This window comes from Littorina saxatilis, linkage group LG13, assembly GCF_037325665.1.
Source record: "Littorina saxatilis isolate snail1 linkage group LG13, US_GU_Lsax_2.0, whole genome shotgun sequence".
Taxonomy (NCBI): domain Eukaryota; kingdom Metazoa; phylum Mollusca; class Gastropoda; order Littorinimorpha; family Littorinidae; genus Littorina; species Littorina saxatilis.
In genome coordinates this window covers 28,661,450-28,680,299 of record NC_090257.1, presented here as the reverse complement: position 1 = coordinate 28,680,299, position 18,850 = coordinate 28,661,450, and the positions used below count along the sequence as shown (strand labels likewise).

Genomic DNA, 18,850 nt, shown 5'->3' with positions numbered 1-18,850 from the left:
GTAAAGCTTGATAGAGTAATATATGGAGTTCGTATAGCTTGATAGAGTAATATATGGAGTTCGTAAAGCTTGATAGAGTAATATATGGAGTTCGTAAAGCTTGATAGAGTAATATATGGAGTTCGTAAAGCTTGATAGAGTAATATATGGAGTTGGTAAAGCTTGACAGAGTAATATATGGAGTTCGTAAAGCTTGACAGAGTAATATATGGAGTTCGTAAAGCTTGATAGAGTAATATATGGAGTTCGTAAAGCTTGATAGAGTAATATATGGAGTTCGTAAAGCTTGATAGAGTAATATATGGAGTTCGTAAAGCTTGATAGAGTAATATATGGAGTTCGTAAAGCTTGATAGAGTAATATATGGAGTTCGTAAAGCTTGATAGAGTAATATATGGAGTTCGTAAAGCTTGATAGAGTAATATATGGAGTTCGTAAAGATGGAGTTCGTAAAGCTTGATAGAGTAATATATGGAGTTCGTAAAGCTTGATAGAGTAATATATGGATTTCGTAAAGCTTGATAGAGTGATATATGGAGTTCGTAAAGCTTGATAGAGTGATATATGGAGTTCGTAAAGCTTGATAGAGTGATATATGGAGTTCGTAAAGCTTGATAGAGTAATATATGGAGTTCGTAAAGTTTGATAGAGTAATATATGGAGTTCGTAAAGATTGATAGAGTAATATATGGAGTTCGTAAAGCTTGATAGAGTAATATATGGAGTTCGTAAAGCTTGATAGAGTAATATATGGAGTTCGTAAAGCTTGATAGAGTAATATATGGAGTTCGTAAAGCTTGACAGAGTAATATATGGAGTTCGTAAAGCTTGACAGAGTAATATATGGAGTTCGTAAAGCTTGATAGAGTAATATATGGAGTTCGTAAAGCTTGATAGAGTAATATATGGAGTTCGTAAAGCTTGATAGAGTAATATATGGAGTTCGTAAAGCTTGATAGAGTAATATATGGAGTTCGTAAAGCTTGATAGAGTAATATATGGAGTTCGTAAAGCTTGATAGAGTAATATATGGAGTTCGTAAAGCTTGATAGAGTAATATATGGAGTTCGTAAAGATGGAGTTCGTAAAGCTTGATAGAGTAATATATGGAGTTCGTAAAGCTTGATAGAGTAATATATGGAGTTCGTAAAGCTTGATAGAGTAATATATGGAGTTCGTAAAGATGGAGTTCGTAAAGCTTGATAGAGTAATATATGGAGTTCGTAAAGCTTGATAGAGTGATATATGGAGTTCGTAAAGCTTGATAGAGTGATATATGGAGTTCGTAAAGCTTGATAGAGTGATATATGGAGTTCGTAAAGCTTGATAGAGTAATATATGGAGTTCGTAAAGTTTGATAGAGTAATATATGGAGTTCGTAAAGCTTGATAGAGTAATATATGGAGTTCGCAAAGCTTGATAGAGTAATATATGGAGTTCGTAAAGCTTGATAGAGTAATATATGGAGTTCGTAAAGCTTGATAGAGTAATATATGGAGTTCGTAAAGCTTGATAGAGTAATACAGTAGTCCCTTCCATTTCCGGCCCTTTCGTGGGCGTGAACCTGCCTGGAGCGGCCAGGTTTCCCATGACTAATGAGTTTTCCTTCTATAATTGACTCTTAATGGCCGTTAACCTGTCTGACGCGGTCAACGGTCACTGATTTTTGCCCTAAGGTGCCCCTCTTACTCGACAGGAGCGGCCACTTAACGGCCACTTGTCACTTTCGCGGGCGAGCGCCTGTGGCTCTCCCCGCCCACCCACCTCCCACCTGCTATCTGGCCGTTAGAAATCAGCACCTGTCCACTTTCTATAACTGTTAACACATGTATCGCCTGTTAATAAAGCTGACGAGTCCAACTCAAGATTGTTTTTGTTTACATTGGAGTGTGAGCGATCGCTGCGTGTTTGTGTTTGTCTGTTTCGTGAATGAAGACGTGAGTGATTGTTGAGTGATTATTTGAAGCCTTTGCAATCCCGTCAAGAATTTGTTCAGTCAGTCAGTCAGTCTTTCAGAATGGCAACACAAACTCCAACAAAGAAAAGACTGGTGCTGACTTTAGAGCAAAGAGTGAAGGTTATTAAGGCAGCAGAGAATACTTACGCATGCGCAAACTGTAAATACAGACATGCGCATACATGTACATTTACGGCAGTCACTTCCGGATCGATCACAGCTGATGTGAGTTTGAAACACTTGTTTATCTGACACTCAAATACATATATAATAATCCAAACAACACACATAGAAACATACGAAACAATAGCTTAGCCAGGACGATCGAGTTAAACACGCAAATAATTAAGATGTATAAACAAAAGCAAAACTAACAGAGACAATGAATCGGCGGCTCGTGGATGATCGCTTTCTTTTCTTCATGAACACTTGATCGTGTTTTTGGGGGTTTTTTTTGGAGGAGGAGGGGGCCTGTAATGAACGGCCACCTGATATTTGCGGTCACCTTTGCAATGACTAATGGGTGACCGGATATGGCAGGTACTACTGTATATGGAGTTCGTAAAGCTTGATAGAGTAATATATGGAGTTCGTAAAGCTTGATAGAGTAATATATGGAGTTCGTAAAGCTTGATAGAGTAATATATGGAGTTTGTATATTGACAATCCAATCAGGCGATAACAGGAAAAATGTTGTTTCAACCGATTTCATTCCTGTTCCTTGCAGAATTGTACAGTACAGTGCAATATGAATTTCAATATCCTACAGTTAAATACAATATGTATCCAATCTAATGCGATACTGTCCAGTACGGAACAATAACATTTTCATATTTCCATTAGTAAATTCCGTTGCTAATAGATGATCTTTTTCCACAGGAAATTCAACAACTAGGGGAGGTGAATCACCTGTCCCAAGTGACGGTACACGCACAGACGGGAGAAAAGTACGAGCGTATCTTTGTTCTCTTCTCCAACGCTCTGGTCATGCTGTCCATGAGTCCACGTCTTTCCAGTTATCAGTACGAGGTCAGTAAACAGCAAGTACTAACATGTACAGGGATGTTACTGGGATTTATTGTATTATTTTTATAGATGGCCATGAAAGTTTTGGCAATGTTTGTAGCAATGGTTTTAGCAATTGTTTTTAGCATTTTTAATTTTTTTTTTTTTTAATTTGGGCAAATTCGACCCTAAAGGTTGAAACGTCGCTGTTGTTTCTTTCGTCTTCTTCGTTCCCTCGTGAGTACAGTTTTGTTTGATCTTTTGATTTAAAAAAAAGTTTTTTCAGCATTGCCATTCCCCTACCAAGACATTAGTTGATAATTGTCCCCAAATGCCTACAAAGTTTTTGATGATTTGAAGCCAGGTTTGTCTTTTTCGGACTGCTGGCATCAAATGACATCCCTGCATGTAGTATAATACAACAGTGGTACCTGTGATGAGGGGATACCTTTCGGACCAGCCGAAAATGTCACACTTTGCAGGTGTCCATTCATGACAGGTATACCTTAATCAAGCAGGTGCAGCAGTGGAAAAAAGTGGATATCCTTTTTAAGGAGGTGTCCTCTCATTGCAAGGACCACTGTGCTATGCTTACATTGGCTGCGTTCAATCACATTTGAAATCGGCGTAGTAGACGAATTCCGAAAATAACTTTGCCGGGTTTGTATGGATTGTAAAACAGTGAATACCCTTGGACAAACATTGGAGGGGCCAATCACTTACAAGGGGTGTGTCTCAAACATGTGGACAGGACCACGTGTGCGTTTAATTGTCCAAGAAAAAGCAAGGGTACTCACTCTTCCACAGCCCATACAAACCCCACACTTATTTTCTCTACCCCCCGCGGGTTAGGGGGAAGAATTTACCCGATGCTCCCCAGCATGTCGTAAGAGGCGACTAACGGATTCTGTTTCTCCTTTTACCCTTGTTAAGTGTTTCTTGTATAGAATATAGTCCATTTTTTTTAAAGATTTTAGTCAAGCAGTATGTAAGAAATGTTAAGTCCTTTGTACTGGAAACTTGCATTCTCCCAGTAAGGTTATACTGTACTACGTTGCAAGCCCCTGGAGCAATTTTTTGATTAGTGCTTTTGTGAACAAGAAACAATTGACAAGTGGCTCTATCCCATCTCCCCCCTTTCCCCGTCGCGATATAACCTTCGTGGTTGAAAAAGACGTTAAACACCAAATAAAGAAAGAAAGAAAGTTATTTTTAAACATCATCTGTTGTGAGACGGGACGAAACAAGCTGAAACAGAACCAAAAACTGTGTTTTTTACAATTTCTTGACATTCAAGTGCTTTTGCCTCTGTAGTTTTCTTTGAATCCTTTGCACTGGTAAAACAGTGACAGATTTTGTACTTCTGTTGTTCATGTGAAAATCAAGTCTGTGTACATTGCGTTTCCTCAGTGGATTTCCAGCAAAGAGCAGATGTAGTTTTCTCAGCAGGGAATGAAATGAATTTCATATATGATTTGAGTTTCATTGTGATTATTTGTTTTCAGGGCAAGTTACCGTTGAGCGGCATGGCTGTCAGCAAATGTGAAGAGTCTGAAAAAATTCCCAATGGTTTTGAAATCTCAGGTAAGGGGAGATAACTTTGCAGTGTCTTCTTGTGATATAACCTGTTGGTAATGTGTCTAGTCTGCTAAAAAAACCACCACCTGTTGGTTTAAAGATTAGTAGAAATGTGAGTCGCATTTTATAGGGGTCCAAAAAGTACATTTTTGTTTTGATTGTCAAACGCAAGACGATTACACACACACGCATACACATAAAGAATAGCAACAACAATTAACACTTACAAAACAGACTGCAGACACAGAAACATTTACTTGTGCCACAAATGAACCTGAGTAAGAAGACGAAAAAGTTTATTGAGAGTTAATATTACCAGAGACATACATTGAAGAGATGCGAAGCAAGGCCGCTCGCTTGAACTCTTGGGGTACCGCGCTCGGTCAGCGTGACCTCGCGCGATTGTCAGCCATCATCCCGTACTTCGTTGTTGTTCGCTTGCTCTCTGACACCGATTTGAAGTGCTTTTCTGTCATATTTCTTTGGATATATCCAGCTTCAGACGAGAGATATCAGTGATAAGTAAACTTGATTCATATTCTGTAGCTTCAATAGTGTGCACACGAACGCATTTGAGAGGATTGGGTTCCCGAAGTGAGTCAAAAACACGGTTCCCTCGGTTCTTGCCTTACATTGTGCGTGGAGGCAATGTTTGGGAGCTAATATTTTCTTTTGTGCGCAACGTTACTTTCCCTTAAGGGCAGACCGGGTAGGCAAAATGAGTTATTTTTGGTCTCATACACCTTTTTTGGGTTGTTGCATTTTTCACACCTTTGAACATCCTGGAATGCATTCAATAATCTGCTTTTGTCATTTTAGACATGTATTCATGTAAATAAAACCATTTTCAAACCGATGTTTTGTTGTTTTTGTCTGTGTTTTATCAAAAAAATCGAAAAAATGGTCTACTTTGGATACTCCGTGCTGGTAAATGTGCGCACATGACATGACCCTTCGCTGTTCAAACTGTGTGGAAATTTCCGTTCTTCAAGATGACGTCATCACCGTTGGGGAATTTCCGTTGACATAGGCACAAAGAGAGAGAATCCGTTCCAACCGAAACCCCGGAATTAATATATGCAAATATATGTAGGTCAAAGGCATTTGGCGCAAGCGCAGTAGACAACTTATCAGTCCCCCGGTGTCAACAAATCCATGACTTTTTCACCGATTCAGCAGCATTTTTCAAAGTTTTGAGCTGCGGAGAACAACCCTAACATTGGAAATGTTCGGCATAGTGGCAAGAAATATCAGAGAAAGATGAACCAGCAGCAGCGAACAGTAGAAGGAAGTAACAACACTCCGAAATGAACCAACATGATCGTATTGAAGCAGACGACATTCTAAGATTCTTGACTCGACGAGGTGGGTTTTGCTTTTTTCTCTTTTCGATCTTGTTTGTTTGACAACGTGATTTATTGCACATTGTTATGTTGTTGTTGTTGTAAGAATGTGTCAGGGTTTGCAGGTAAATGATAAACAGTTTGTGTCAGAAGTATTTTAATAATAATAATGGTGATTTCTATAGCGCTTTCGAACACACAAAGCGCTTTACAAAAGCAATAACAACATCATTACCAGAATGACGCAATTGACGGAATAGAACACAATCATAAACACTTTACAACAAAAACCAAAAACAAAACATAAATGTTTTGCGGGTTTCTTGATGCCGCACCCCCCCCCCCCCCTCCCTCCCTCGATCATCTCTGTGATATCGTCTTCACAACCCCTATTTTATTGTTCTTCGCTGGCCAGTCCTTGAGAGCTTACTATGGTGTAACATGTCATCATTATTCTTTGTCTGGGGTCAAACTGAGAAGCAGCATCTGAGCGATGTACGTACGACTGACACAGTTTCTGTTTCTGGTCATTGACCGTAGGAAAATAAGTACCCCACTAGAGAGCGTTCTCTAATTCTAAAGGATTGGTTTACACCAGCATGGCTGACCAACCTATCATTGACAGCAATATTGTTGTCAAATCTTTTCCATTAACTAAGGAATAAAAAAATAGATCCAATTTACTTCACCAAAAAAAACAAAGAGTTAAACTAAAGGACTGGGGATGCAACTCATGAATCAAAAGCATAAAGATCACCTGCAAACAGTGCTAGGTTTAGGAAATCTGAAAATGTATACACACACACAGAACACACACACACACACACACACACAAAACAGACAACAGACAAGAAACAAGCAAATACATAGCAAGTGTGATGAAATAAATTAATTTTAAAAGAAAAATATGAAAAGAAAGAAAGAAATCTTGAAAGAAAATAATTCAGCTAGTTTCAGTATTAGTTCCTGTGTGTATGTGATTGTGTCTCAAATCCCATAGTAAACTTGACATGTAAATTTTGTGATAGGGGCCGGTATGTATATATGGGATAACCTTCTGTGAGGTTTAGTGTGTGACAGGGTGAGAATACTTTGATTTCTTTTGCTTTTTCGTGGCTGCTTTTATTTCCAATTATTTATCATTATATATATTAAAACATACACTTTTTTGTCATTAAGTTGTGTGTGTTTGGGTATTAATAAGTAGTGCAAATCCACATGTAATGAGTATGAGTCACTGTTAAATTAATGAATGTCTTTTGTGTGTGTGTGTGTGTGTGTGTGTGTGTGTGTGTGTGTGTGTGTGTGTGTGTGTGTGTTTGTCAACCGACATATGTGGGTACGAGCCGCTGACGTGGTTGTAAGAAAACCCGCCTGGTTCAGTGGTTGGGGGCTGATTGGGATTTCTGATTTACCGGCCTAGCCAAAAAGTTGAGGTACATGTACACCCCATGTAACATGGTCATTTGCAAAATAAAGTTCAAGCACTTGTTGACGTTTATATTGAGCCTTAAAATTTGCAGCTTATTACAAACAAAAACCATGGACAGTTGTATCAAATATTAAATCAGTGTTTGTGTATTTATTAGGTTGGAGCAAGGGGAGAGCCAGTCCTCCTGTGGTGGCAGCGAGGAGAAAGATTGACCTGATGGAAAAGTTTGCTAAACCGGAACTACCCTCTTCCACAGCAGAAACATCAGCTTTGCCATCTTCTGACCAACCATAAGAAGATACATATACTTTGCCATCTTCTGACCCATCACAAGCAGATATGGATACTGGTACTGTGCAACGTCACTCCGCTGACATGTGTTGGGCTTTTGTCAACATTGATCAGCTCAATCTATTGCTGAAATGTCTATATCCTGTACTGAATGCTTGTCTGATAGCAGTCTGATTATGAAAGAAGGTGATGCATCAGCCCAAGGATTTGCACAGGCCCTGCATCTGGAGTGCATATATGAGTGTCCATTCAAGTCTGCAGTTGTTTACTCTTCTCCCGGTGTTTGCAACGCTTCGGGTGGTAAAGTTGCATTTAAAATAATCCGCGTATGACCATGTTGGTACATGGAAAGGGACATTCAGCTTTACAGAAATTTGCTGCAGTGTTAGGATTGAGCACAGAAATACTGTAATTAAAATGTTGCAACTTTTGAATGGCTTGATAGCTTTGTTCCATTTGTGTATATATAATTATGTAATGTTGTTGATGATTTGTGAAGCATCATTTCTATGCAATGGAATAAGAAATCAGTGCATCCGTTGGGTTTTTATGAGTCTGACAGTTTGGTTCTGATCAATATTTTCATATCAGCACAAACACAGATAATTGACTTTTTTAATGTTTTCATATGATTTTTTTTTAAATCAAAAAAATCTGATAATTTGATTATCAAATCATTTCCCCTTCATAGTTAAAGTGTTATTCTGGTTAAAAAAAACACCCCATTAATTCAAGCTCTACTGTGGTACTAGTTTACCGGGGTACTGGTGAGACTCTTTTACATGCTGTTTTCTCTACATGTAATTTGAGACAAAATGTGGTAATTAAAATGTTGTAACTTTTGAATGGCTAGATGGATTTGTTCCAATTTTGTATATGTTGTTTATGATTTGTGAAGCACCATTTCTGTGCATGGAATAAGAATACAGTGGATTCCTTGTGTTTTTATGAGTCCGACAGTTTCGTTTTGATTCATATCTGCACTAACATAGATGAGTTTTCAAATGATTTTTTAAAAAAAGTCCGGATAATTTGATCGTCAAATCATTTCCCCATCATAGTAAAGTGGTTATTCTTATAAAAACATATGAATTCAGGGTGCACTGTGCTACTTGTTTTTTTATGTACTGGTTCAAATCTTTAAAATGCTGTTTTCTCTGAATGTAATTTTCAGACAAAACGCTACAATTAAAATGTTGCAACTTTTGAAAGGCTTGATGGATTTGTTCAGTTTTTGTATATGTTGTTTATGAGTTGTACAGCATCAGTTCTGTGTATGGAATAAGAGTTCAGTGCATTGGTTGGGTTTTTATGAGTCTGACAGTTAGGATCTCATGTATTTTTCTTATCAGAACTGAACCGGTAACTGAAAATGCTAAATTAAAATAATATATTGCTTAGAAATGCTTTTCGATACACAGAATTATTAAACACACACATATTGCTGCAAAGAAGAAAAATTGGATCAAAACATGCACTGGTTCACAAACTGCAACATTTTAAAAAAAGCACATTTTATAACGTTTTTCTCACATTTTGGTGAATAAAACCCCCCAAAATTGCTTTTCACTCAAAATTTAAAATGGTTTCCCTTAATTAGGTTATTCTGCTTGCAAAAATCAAACAAGCAGCAAGCTGTTTCCAAAATAAAAAAAAAAAGTGCTTGCCTACCCTGTCCCCCCTTAACTGGCAAATGCATTACTGGTGTATACATTAATCTGTTTGTATAATTTTTGACGCGCTGTAATTAAATTTGATGCTTTTAAGTCTCACTCAAGTGGTTCTCGCACTTACACTGGCGTGTGGATAAAAAGTTTTTAAGGAGAAATGAGCGAAATTGCTTACTTTAGGATTCATCTTCTAATCACCAAATGATGCAATAATCTTCTTCTTGTGATTTTCTGTTTCTCTTGAGTGCAAATAATTAACAGTTTGCATGTTTTATTATCTATGATTTTCTATGAAACAGTTATAACTCTTTAAAAACACAACAATTGCCAGCTTGGCGCCAGTGGGAGGATTACTTGCCCCTGCCGTAGGCGAAGATAACGCGAGCGGGAAGACAGCGCTTCGCATCTCTTCTATCTATGTCTCTGATATTACAGAGTGTATTTAATGTTTGATCTACGTGTCATCAGGTCCCATGATAGAGAAGATGATCATCACGTGTGGCACCAAGATGGAGACACAGGCGTGGCTGGAAGTGCTGTGTACCGTCACGTCGGGCAAACCCCCTCCCAACCCTGTCTCCGTCAAGCCACAGAGTTTACAGGTACGGTGGAACCCCCCTTGTAAGACAAATGTGGATGTGCGAATACATCTTAGGCCAAAAAAAAAATTGGTCTGTTTACGATAACATAGGCAAAAAAAATAGGGTCGGTAGGTCGGGATTTTTTTTAAATTTTTTTTCTTCCCAAAAACCATATTTTTACGTTATTTTGCAAAAAAACCCAAAAGATTTTTTTTTTTTTTTTTTTCCCCAAATGCCAAAAAAAAGTCTAGGGTCGCGCGAACAAAAAAATAGGGTCGGTCGGGTTACCGTAAACAGACCTATTTTTTTTTTTTTGGCCTTAGACACTACACTTAAACACCATTTGCTAGGCTGAAATGCCAATTTTTTTTTTATTTGTTACGCTTGAGGCTGTACAAGGGTTGGCAGGTCTGGTTCTTCGAAAATGGGGGTATGACTTTCTCAGATTTGTTTGTGGCAGATTTCTTCAGAGAATTTAATCTTTGTGTGTTGGCTTGTGTACGTACCAGATCTCGTCGTCACAGCCCAGTATCAGCACCATCACGCATCCCAAGACAGCGCAGATCACACACACCGTCACGCTACCGACCCCTCCACGACCCGCCTCTGTCTGGTCCCTCACCTGTCTGAGACCCTCTCCCCCCCTGCGACCCTCCCTCATGTGTCGCGACGACCCCTTGCGGAGCCCTCGATCCAGTCGACGATCGGCACAGCGCAAAAAGCCAGGTAAGATGGTATTCGCGTTAAACTGAATTTTCCAGTATTTGCTGGGAAAGGGTTGGTCAGTGTTAAAGATTTGATGGTCCATTTCAAAGTTGCAGATTGCAACTCACGTGAAAATGAGGTGTGGCTGCCTTGATATCAGGATGGAAAATGTTCAGAGATGCAAAAGTCCACTTGCAAAATGTTCAGTTGTTCTTGGGAGTTGTAGTCTATGAATGCAGAAGTTAAGACTAATAATAAGTGTGATTATAAAATGTTGAGCATATTTTTCTACTACTGAAGTGATTTTGTGTGTTACTGAAGAGCCACACGTGATATTTATCTCAGAGTTTTTGACTTAATATTTATGGTTTTACTTCTGACTTGCTTTGAATCCTATCAGTTTTGGGCAGTATGGGTTTTTTCCCATGGCACATTGGAGGATGTTAATTGTTCTCCCGTGTGCCACTATCTTTGCTTGACCTCTTTTTCCTTTTTGGAACACTGAATCTCTGTATGTTGATTTGTTTGCTCTTGACGCAGTGCGAACTATGTCGGGCGACGAGACGGAGTGGCAGAGAAGTTAGTGTTTGTGTGTCCACTGGATGTTTGTGTGTCCGTTGGATATTGTTTGGACGAATTTTGGTGTTTTATGCCATGCCTGACATGGGTGAAAGTCATTTTGTTTACACCGCAAAAATTGATAATTTTGAAACGCCAAGTGCAATAAGTTTCACACAGGTGCATCAGGCAAATGTGATTTTATTTAGAAAAAAAACTACATTACAAAAATCTCTCATTTTGAAATGCTAAGGGCAATAAGTTTCACATAGGTACATGTATATCAGGTAAATGTGATTTTCTTTACATCGCAAAAAATCGCATTTTGAAATGTCAATTGCATAAAGGTCCCTGTTCTGATAAAGTTATTAAGCTTTCACCCATGTTGCTTATTGTCAGGAGATGAAGAACGAAAAACAAGTTGGTTGTTTTCAGTGTGCTTTCCCTTTGCATGGCAAATTGTGACCCAGTTTTGCCATCATGTGTTTGAGACTCTGCCCTTTCCGGTTGTGTGAAATTCGATTTTATTCAAATGCATGTGTGTTGTTTTGTGGACATTTGCAATTTTTTTATTGTATGTGTAAGTAAATTCTATGTTGAGTGCGTCTTGTTTTTTTCTGTTGTGAAGTTGTTTTCCTCGGGGGGGATTTGGGGATGGAGTGGGTTGTATACTATTAATAACAAATAACAAGGGGAGGGGGGGGGGGGGGGGGAGTTATCAGTTGTAATTTTTAATTTCCAGTTTTGTTTTGGTTGATTTGTGGGTTTTAATTTTGTTTTACATTGTGTGTGTCCTTACCTTTTACCCATCTGTAATCGTTTCGCTGTGTTCAGGTGCCAGCATGCTGTGTGTGGGTGTGTGTGTGTTGAAGTTATTGGTTTTGTGTGTGTTCACTGCATGTCTTGATTTGCAGCTATAATAACTGTTGCTGCTGTTGTTTTTATGTCATTTGAAACTATAGCCTTTGCCATTAAAAACGCGACAAACGATCTACGGCGATTTTTATGTTACTTGTTATAGCAAGCACCTGTGGTTTAGACATCGTCAAAAACAAAACAGTGCACGGAAAACTCATGTCAGAAGACGCGTATAACACGTGGCGTTTAATTCAGTAAAACGTTTCATTCACTAAAAACCCGTGACCTTTATTACTGTCAATACCACTGTCGGTTGCTTCGGCCACAACTTGTGTTGATTTGAAGCTGTAAGTACCGATAATGGAAAACACGTGCAGTTCTCGACACTATAACCCATTCATAACTCCAGCTGTTTCGTTTCAATTTTGTACTCAATGAAACGCCACGTGTTTTATGTGTCTTCTTGCATGAGTTTTCCGTGCAGTTTTGTTTTTGTTTTTGACGAAGTCTAAACCACAGGTGCTTGCTATAACCAGTAACATAAAAACCTCCGTCGATCGTTTGTCGCGTTTTTAATGGCAAAGGCTATATTCAGTCTTCTACAATTGTATCTCTACTTTGTCTTTGACTGACTGAATATCTCAGTCTATTCCTCATCGCATTTTCACCTTCTCTCTTTTGGGGCAAAATCTCAGTTCCCAGTTCCAAGAAAATTAGCTGGTAGCTGCTGACATGCAAATGCCATAGGTGCCTGAATTGTTCTACATATTTTCATTTCAGTCCTGATATTATCAGGACTTTTATTATAGATATTATACAGCTAAGAGAACATAAGTTGAGCAAGGGTGGGGGTTGAATGAGACAGACTCAGCAACAAATAGAAATGGAAGAGCCATATAAGTGCATGTAGTTGCATCTGTAATAGCAGCCCTTACTCTCAACCATTTTTCTCAAGTATTATGCTTGCTTGGGTTTGGGTTGGTGGGGAGATTGAAACCCCCAGTTGGGATGTAAGCAGCTGCAGATGTAGAGCTGTAGAGCGGATGTATTGCAGACTTTGTACAGTGGAACCCCCTTTCAAGACCCCCTAATTTAAGACTCCCTCCTTTTTGAGACCTTGTTTTCTCAGGCTCTCTGTAGAATGACCCCAACTTTCTCAGGCTCTCTGTAGAATGACCCCAACTTTCTCAGGCTCTCTGTAGAATGACCCCAACTTTCTCAGGCTCTCTGTAGAATGACCCCAACTTTCTCAGGCTCTCTGTAGAATGACCCCAACTTTCTCAGGCTCTCTGTAGAATGACCCCAACTTTCTCAGGCTCTCTGTAGAATGACCCCAACTTTCTCAGGCTCTGTAGAATGACCCCAACTTTCTCAGGCTCTCTGTAGAATGACCCCAACTTTCTCAGGCTCTCTGTAGAATGACCCCAACTTTCTCAGGCTCTCTGTAGAATGACCCCAACTTTCTCAGGCTCTCTGTAGAATGACCCCAACTTTCTCAGATTTGTTGAGGTCTTAAAAGGTGGATTCCACTGTATGCCAGCAGGTGATTTTACTGTGTGAAGATCAGCCAGTTGGGATGTATTCATGCAAGCACTCATATATATAGCTGATAATTATCAGAGACTCATGTATTACATTCCAACAACAGAAAAAAAAAACCTGCCAATTTTCCAAAATGCAGAATCAAAAATCAAGAATTGTAGGTTGTTGCATCTTGCATGTGAGATTCATGGCCGATTTTGAGATCAGTTCATTTGTATCATCAGTGTTTGTCAGTCTGTCTGCTTCAAAGACCAGTGGGTCCACGTACCGTAAGTGTAACGTTTTGTTGTCAATTATTAAACGTTCCATTATAACCTACAATTCTTGTGGGTTTTTTTTATTCAGAGACTATATATGTATGATCTCAACAGGTGATTTACTGTGTGAAGATCAGCCACTCTCTCCTTCACAGTCGCTGTAACGGTTGACTTTCTTTTCTTTTGCAGTGACGTACAACGAAGACGCCTTTATCTTGCAAGTCATAGAGGCCTACTGTAACAGCACCAAGACTAGACACACTGTCAACTCATGTGAGTATATCTGCACTCTCTTTTTTTTTCTTCTTTAAAAAAAAAATTTATTCTTGATATTCATTAGTTTTGGTGAATAGAATTTAATTTCATCCAATTTTTTGTGTCATCTTTTTTTGTAATTCCATGTTTTATAGATCCGGCATCATCCGCTTTGTATGAGAGGAAGATTTAGACCAAAGATATTTTGTTTTCATCAGCTTTCTTTGTACTAGAGGAAGATTTAGACCAAAGATATTTTGTTTTCATCAGCTTTCTTTGTACTAGAGGAAGATTTAAACCACAAGTGTTTAGTTTTTGCATCATTGAAAGTTTTTCTAATTTTTGTTTATTATCTATTCCTGCTGCGGTTGGGTTCTTTAGTTATGTTTAATGTATTCCTGTGTTGGTTTTTCACCCCCTTCAGTTGCTATGTTGTGGGGTTACATCGCAAGGGAGGGGGAACACATAGGTCATGGAAGAGATAGAGAGTAAAGAAAGGGAGGACAGAAAGTACCAACATCAAAAATGGGTGGGGGGGGGGGGGGGGGGGGGGGGTAAAGAAAACTCTGAAAATACTTCTTGTGACTTTTTGGTTGAAACTTGCTCGAACAATTCTGATCTGATTTTGAAGAAAAGATCGGAAAGGGATTCAAAAGACTGGAACTTAATGAAAACCATCGTAACAGGAAGGTGTTTCTTGATACCAGTTTTTTTTTTCTGATTCATTCTTTGGGGAAAAGCTTTTGTGTGTGTTCCGTTACTTTACACTTTCTAGATTATGTATTCACTCTTTCTAAAGTGACGTAAAAGTAATGTAATGGCACAAAAAGCATTGGCAAATGTTTTAGTGATAAGAGAATAGTTTAGACCCTAATGTGAGTTGGAAGTATTGTACTCTAAGCCGGGGGATCTGTTTTGGTTTCTTTGGTTTTATATGCACTTATTCAGGGCGGGGATGTAGCTCAGTCGGTAGCGCGCTGGATTTGTATCCAGTTGGCCGCTGTCAGCGTGAGTTCGTCCCCACGTTCGGCGAGAGATTTATTTCTCAGAGTCAACTTTGTGTGCAGACTCTCCTCGGTGTCCGAACACCCCCGTGTGTACACGCAAGCACAAGACCAAGTGCGCACGAAAAAGATCCTGTAATCCATGTCCGAGTTCGGTGGGTTATAGAAACACGAAAATACCCAGCATGCTTCCTCCGAAAGCGGCGTATGGCTGCCTAAATGGCGGGGTAAAAACGGTCATACACGTAAAAGCCGTGGGAGTTTCAGCCCATGAACGAACAAACAAACAAAATATGCACTTATTCAAGTTATTGCTTGAAAAATCTTATTTGGTTCATTTATGTTCAGCTTCTCAAGTTTCCTTTATGTTGGTCATCCAAATACGAAACGCTTTCTACTGTACTTCCCTTTTCTCTACTGTATCTCATGCCTTTTATTATTTTGCTGTTAAAGGCACTGTACACTGTGACCTTAGACCTTGCTTTTTACACTTCCGTCTTTTTATTGAGTTTTAGCTCTGAGGAGACTCTGTTTTTTATTTCATATTTTCTCCTGCTCTTGTTCAACTTCAATTATCGGTCTTATTTTATTGAAAAATCTGTGCCTTATTCTATGGAAAATGTTTCTATTTTTTTCACTTTTAATTACCACCTCCACCTTTTGTTCTTGCTACGATAATTTCCATTCCGTTCTGGGTTTTTTACACTTGCTGACGTTACTTTTCTTGCTGTGCCTAAGAGTTATAACCATTTTGACGCGTTTAGCTTTCATTCCTATCACAGTTTATTTGTAATTATTTTGCTTTGTGCTGTGTGTATTCTTGTACTATTACTTGGTTGCTCAGTTCCTAGTACTGTGACAGTACTGTACTGGCTGGGAGTTTGTTGAGGGCTTGACTTGATTTTCCTTGCTGTTGCAAGTACCGTAAATAGTACTATACTTGGTTCAGACCTGGGAACCCATACGACTTTGTCGTATTTTTGTACGCATGAGTGTCTAGTATAAGAGCAGTACGATCAGTGGACAAAAAATACGACGAGAATTAATTCCTAGACTACTTTTCTTCACAAGCGCATCCCGAAGCCGATCCAGTACTTTGACACATGATTACAGTTTGTTTTCAGGAAACATCGAAAGAAGCATTTGTTTCAAATGTATTCGTGAACTTAATTAACGGTGCGACGGACGCGTGTGTAGTATGTTTGAATCATGGATGTTCAAATGTTGTGTGGAGTACGCTCGATTTTTTTGAAAATACACCAAATTTGTTTGAGAATACTCAAAGTGCATAACAGGGGTTCCCAGGTCTGATAGTTGCTCAGTTGCAAGTACTTTGACAGTACTATACTACCTGGGATTTTGTTGAGGGCTTGACTTGATTGTCCTTATTGTACGCGGTGTTGTAGGCAAAATATTGTTGGACCCTAAGCTGAAAGTGATGATGGTCAGCCCTAAGATAAAGACCAAGGGTGGCAAAGGTAGGACACTCATGCATGGGGTTCAAACCCTCCGTGCTGCACGCTCGCCTTGCTGCCTGCTTGGAGTGTACTGAAGTGACATTGTAGACACAGCGAGAATTAACGTCTGTCCGTCAGTCCTGGTGTGTCCTGTATGGCCTGAGAATTATTGTGCATGCCTCAGCATGGAGAGTGCACGTCGTTGTTGTAGAGTAATGTTAGACAACTAAGCACTGATCTACTACAAAATGTGTGCAGTGCAAACGATGTTGAAGACTTCTGCGCTCAGTCAATACATGTATACTGCTATTGCTAAGGAGATTTTGAAAACTTGCTTACCAGAGTGTGCATAGGTCAAGAGATTTTGAAAACTTGCAGTGTATTTTTACCACTAAACAACTGCGGAACGTGCGCAGGGCAAACAATGTTGAAGACTTGCGTTCAGTCTGCTGCTTAGGCTAAATTTACTACAGAGTGTGCACATAGGTCAAGAGATTTTGAAAACTTGCCTCAAAGTGTGTTCTTATGGCTAAGCTTCTTTGAAGTGTACACAGGTCAAATGATTTTTAAGACTTAATGCGGCTGAGAGTTTCACAAAGCGTGCACAGATGGAAAGATTCCAAAGTCTTGTTTTCTGAGTCTGCTTCGACTGTGGAGCGTAAACAGGTCATTAGACTTGCCCTCACTCACCCTGAATGCTGAGGCTTAACTTGAAACAGGAGTGTGTGAACTTTTTTTTTTTTTATCCCACTGGAACGGATCAGAAAAAAGAATACGGATGGTTTAGCAGTCACTCTATGCATTCTGCTGCAATGTTCGTGTGTGCCACAGAGATTTATGTTTTTATTTTGCTTGTGATATTTCATGCATTTTATTCTATCTGCATGGTGTCTTGTGGTACAATTCCCCCCCACCCCCCCCCCCCCCTTTTTTTTTGAATTGAGGGGCAAAGAAGATATTCTGGGTTACCTCCCGAAGCATTATTTTTTTTACCGTTGTATAAAAAACTATAATCACTTCAGTTTCACCTTTTTTGGTGATTGTTGTTTTCTTTGTATTCTTTGAATACATGATTATCTCTCGAGAGTTGATTGTGGCTTGATCTGGGGCATTATTTTTTTTCCTGAAGTTCTTTTTTTATTTGTTTTGTTTTGAGCAAGTATTTATTTATTTATTTACCAATCTTTTTTTGACTCACATGCGAAGCAAAAGTGAGTCTATGTACTCACCCGAGTCGTCCGTCCGTCCGTCCCCCCCATCTGTCCGGCCGTCCAGCCGGAAAACTTTAACGTTGGATTTTCTTGGACACTATTAAGTCTATCAACACCTGATGTGGCCTGATGGTGTATGGTTACAAGATCTCAAAAAACATGTGCGGCAACTTGACCTCACTTCAAGTTCAAGGTCACAGGGGCCGTAATTGTTGTCTTAAAAACAACCATTTTTCACATTTTCGCATTTTCTCTGAAGTTTTTGAGATTTAATACCTCACCTATATATGATATATAGGGCAAAGTAAGCCCCATCTTTTGATACCAGTTTGGTTTACCTTGCTTCAAGGTCAAGGTCACAGGAGCTCTTCAAAGTTGGATTGTATACATATTTTGAAGTGACCTTGACCCTGAACTATGGAAGATAACTGTTTCAAACTTAAAAATTATGTGGGGCACATGTTATGCTTTCATCATGAGACACATTTGGTCACATATGATCAAGGTCAAGGTCACTTTGACCCTTACCGCCCTGATATGGCCCTTTGTGGTCGGCTGGGCGTTAAGCAAACAAACAAACAAACAAACTTTGACCCTTATGAAATGTGACCAAAATAAGGTAGTGAACCACTAAAAGTGACCATATCTCATGGTAGAAAGAGCCAATAAGCACCATTGTACTTCCTATGTCTTGAATTAACAGCTTTGTGTTGCATTACCTTGGATGACCTTGACCTTGGGTCAAGGTCACATGTATTTTGGTAGGAAAAATGTGTAAAGCAGTTCTTAGTGTATGATGTCATTGCTAGGTTTAGTTATTTGACCTTGACCCTGAAGGTCAAGGTCATGTAAAGGTCAAGGTCAAGCATGTGAGTCATATGGGCTTTGCCCTTCTTGTTTATTATTCTACTTATGTATTGAAATCTATGTTCTTAATATTTTGTTATTCATTTATGTATTTGTTTGTCTTATTCATTTATTTATTTTATTTTTTTAATTAATTTTCTTTCCCGTTTGTCTGTTATTACTTATTTCATGGTCATCTAATATTCATAATTTCATCTTAATAATTTGCATTATGTCTGACTCTGACAATGTGTGTCCAGTAGTGTGTTGGTGTTGTACAGAATTAACGTTGGTTTGTTT

The 18,850-nt window shown here is 38.9% G+C and overlaps 1 protein-coding gene and 1 long non-coding RNA gene across 7 annotated transcripts in view; both read left to right on the top strand.

The window, feature by feature from the left end:
- Positions 1-18,850, top strand: part of LOC138945457 (uncharacterized) — a 350,740-nt gene that overhangs the window by 255,230 nt on the left and 76,660 nt on the right. The window lies entirely within an intron of this gene.
- The window catches only part of LOC138945450 (rho guanine nucleotide exchange factor 7-like), an 88,935-nt gene that overhangs the window by 58,190 nt on the left and 11,895 nt on the right, over positions 1-18,850 (top strand). For 2 of the 6 annotated variants that reach the window (XM_070316876.1, XM_070316878.1), the window contains exons 11-16: positions 2,837-2,986; positions 4,468-4,546; positions 9,745-9,878; positions 10,367-10,583; positions 11,103-11,141; positions 13,967-14,050. In XM_070316876.1, the coding sequence (XP_070172977.1) occupies positions 2,837-2,986; positions 4,468-4,546; positions 9,745-9,878; positions 10,367-10,583; positions 11,103-11,141; positions 13,967-14,050 (703 nt within the window). Of the gene's footprint in view, positions 1-2,836; positions 2,987-4,467; positions 4,547-9,744; positions 9,879-10,366; positions 10,584-11,102; positions 11,142-13,966; positions 14,051-16,442; positions 16,515-18,850 lie in introns of all 6 variants that reach the window. The other 4 variants (XM_070316877.1, XM_070316879.1, XM_070316874.1 and 1 more) reach the window with 3 other exon arrangements.